Source organism: Cavia porcellus, unplaced genomic scaffold (assembly GCF_034190915.1).
Source record: "Cavia porcellus strain 051 isolate PalLab524CR breed Dunkin Hartley unplaced genomic scaffold, mCavPor4.1 scaffold_27, whole genome shotgun sequence".
NCBI lineage: Eukaryota > Metazoa > Chordata > Mammalia > Rodentia > Caviidae > Cavia > Cavia porcellus.
Window position 1 is genome coordinate 8,813,255 of NW_026947510.1, and position 2,668 is coordinate 8,815,922.

Here is a 2,668-nt window from a genome sequence, read left to right on the forward strand (position 1 = left end):
ACATTGGGAAATAACTAAAATTTGATTAATACTAAATCAGTAATATAAAATTTATGCTTGATCTCCATAACTCTACAGAAAAATCCAGGATGGCATAGAAATTTGGAGTCATGATCAGCTACCTTCACCATGGGGATATTTGTTATTCATATAATTAAAACCCAAAAAAAAATTTTTTAGAATTTATTAAAAATATAAAAGTATCTACAATTCTCATTCCATGTGCTCATAGTGGTGTTAAAATAAATTTAGAACTTAAGGGTTTATTCATATTTACTAACATGCTGATGACTTAATGGTAAGTTTGCTTGTCATGAGTTTCAAGAATATATGAGCTCTGTAGTCTTGGAAGATTAAATCAGTGTAGATCATGAATATATATTAAGTGCAAGTTACTTTGATAGTCATTTCTCTTTATTCTTTTAGGCTGATACAGAGGTAGAAAATTATTAACTTTTCAAGTTATATATGAGGAACTATATAATGATGATAATAATAGTTGATATTTGATTCCTATGGTATTCTCTCTTCATGTCTGGTACATTTGCAGAAATGATACATTTAAGTAGTAAGTAATATAATTTCCCACATTTTACAGATCAGATGACTGTGGCTCAGATATGTTTTCAAATGCTCCATTTGATAAATGTCAGATCATAGATGAAAACCAAAAGCATTTGACTTCATAACTTACTGAACAACATTTGTTTTCTATGAGTGTTTTGCCTGGCAATAAACCCAACTAAAGATGTCATGGATGTAACAACTCTGTGGCTGCACCATAAACAATTACTATTTAGAGGACCTTCTTTCCAGATGTAGGCCACTAACTACTTCCAGAGGCATTTTTCACATGCTACATGTACAAGGCAAACAGGACATTATACCTAATTTTTAAAAATTAAAGATTGAAAAATAAATAAATACCTTCCATAATCCAGGGCAGTTTTCTCACAGAGGGACTCTGAGTGACATGCAGGGAGATTTATAATCCAGTCTCCACGAAGAATGACTGGCTCAGAGGAGGGAACAGTGGTGTAATTAGGCGGCTGTGAAGTAAATCTAAGTTCTGAAGTGGAAAGGCTGCATGAGGAGGAATCCACATATTTAGATGAAGGGATAGTGTTAGCTGAGATCATGATGATAGTGTTATCTGTGATATCTAATTCTTCTTGCTTTATCCTCAGACATTTATTGTTTGTTTTTATCTCATGAAGATGAATAAAAAGTGGAAATTTTCCACGTATACTGATATAAGAAACGCAATATTCTTTGAAGTCATCATTGGGATCACAGCGAACACTGTCCTGCTTCTATTCCACATCTTCACATTTCTTTGCAAGCACAGGCCCAAGCCCCTTGATATGGCTATTAGTCAGTTGGCCCTGATTCACATGGTGTTGCTGGTAACCATGGCTGTCATAGCTACAGACATTTTTGGGTTTGAGGACTGGTGGAATGATCTCTTGTGTAAGTCAGTTATTTATGTAAACAGGTTGATGAGGGCCCTCTCCATCTGTACCACCTGCCTTTTGAGTGTCCTCCAGGCCATCACCCTCAGCCACAGAAACTCTTGCTTGGCAACATTCAAGCAGAAATCCACACATCACTACCCGTGCTGCCTTGTCTTCTTATGGATCTTCAATCTGCTCCTGAATAGTCGCTACTTAGTCTCTATTGGTGCCACTCCCAATGAGACTTCACAGAGACTCATGTTTGTCACTGAATCCTGCTCTCAGTGGCCTATCAGTTACTTGTTCAGATACATATTTCTCTCCTTGGTGAATATTCAGGATATCTCTTTTATAGTGTTGATGGCTCTCTCAGGTGGATACATGGTGAGTCTCTTATGCAGGCATAAGAGGCAGTTCCAACACCTTCACAGCACCAGTCTTTCTCCAAAGGCATCCCCAGAAGAAAAGGCTACTCAGACCATTCTGCTGCTCATGGGTTTCTTTATAATCATGTACTTATTGGACTGTGTTACTTTCTCATCCCTTGGAGTGTTGTGGAAAAATGATCCAATTCATCATTGTGTCCAGATGCTTGTGGGAAATGCTTATGCAACGATTTGTCCTTTTGTGCTAATGAGCACTGAAAAGCGAATGATTAAATGTTTAACTTTCAGGTATAAAATATAGTAAATTTTCAAGTACCTAGTGATAGATAATTTCCTTTCAGATGAGCAAAAATTTAATTTCCTGTTGGATCACTGAAATGTATGTTGTTACAGTTTTCTGTTTAACATATTTAATTTGATGTGTGTGGGTGACAAGTACATCAGACATAATTTTGTACTATATTCCATTGAAGAGTCTACTTCTCTAATCATATTCACAAAAACTGGAGCCTTTCCTCAGGATCATTGTCAAAAGAACAGGATATATGTGACTGATCTTATGGGGATGTAGCACTATCAATCGAAGTAGGAAGAAGGGATTACACAGGCAATGTACATAAAATATGCCAAGAGACTTGTTTATATTTGTCTATTTATGAGCTTTTCTTTTTGAGTATCAAATTTGCATCACAAATTCTTCAGAAAACTTATTAAAAATCAAACTGTCTGTAATTAGAATGTAAAGTGCTTTGTGAGTGCGTGCATTTTACTTTTGTTCTTATTAAAAGTTTATCACTATAATTTAGATATGCATAATGCTCACATTCA

The 2,668-nt window shown here is 35.6% G+C and overlaps 1 protein-coding gene across 1 annotated transcript; it reads left to right on the forward strand.

The window, feature by feature from the left end:
* The first annotated feature begins 1,217 nt into the window (after window positions 1–1,217).
* Cavporv1r668 (vomeronasal 1 receptor cavPorV1R668) lies at window positions 1,218–2,141 on the forward strand. The gene has a single exon (NM_001167446.1). The coding sequence runs from the start codon at window positions 1,218–1,220 to the stop codon at window positions 2,139–2,141; it is 924 nt and encodes a 307-aa protein (NP_001160918.1).
* Window positions 2,142–2,668: the final 527 nt, after the last annotated feature.

Excerpts from the sequence above, each read along its gene's own strand:
- Cavporv1r668 (NM_001167446.1), top strand. The coding sequence starts at position 1,218 with ATGAATAAAAAGTGGAAATTTTCCACGTATACTGATATAAGAAACGCA.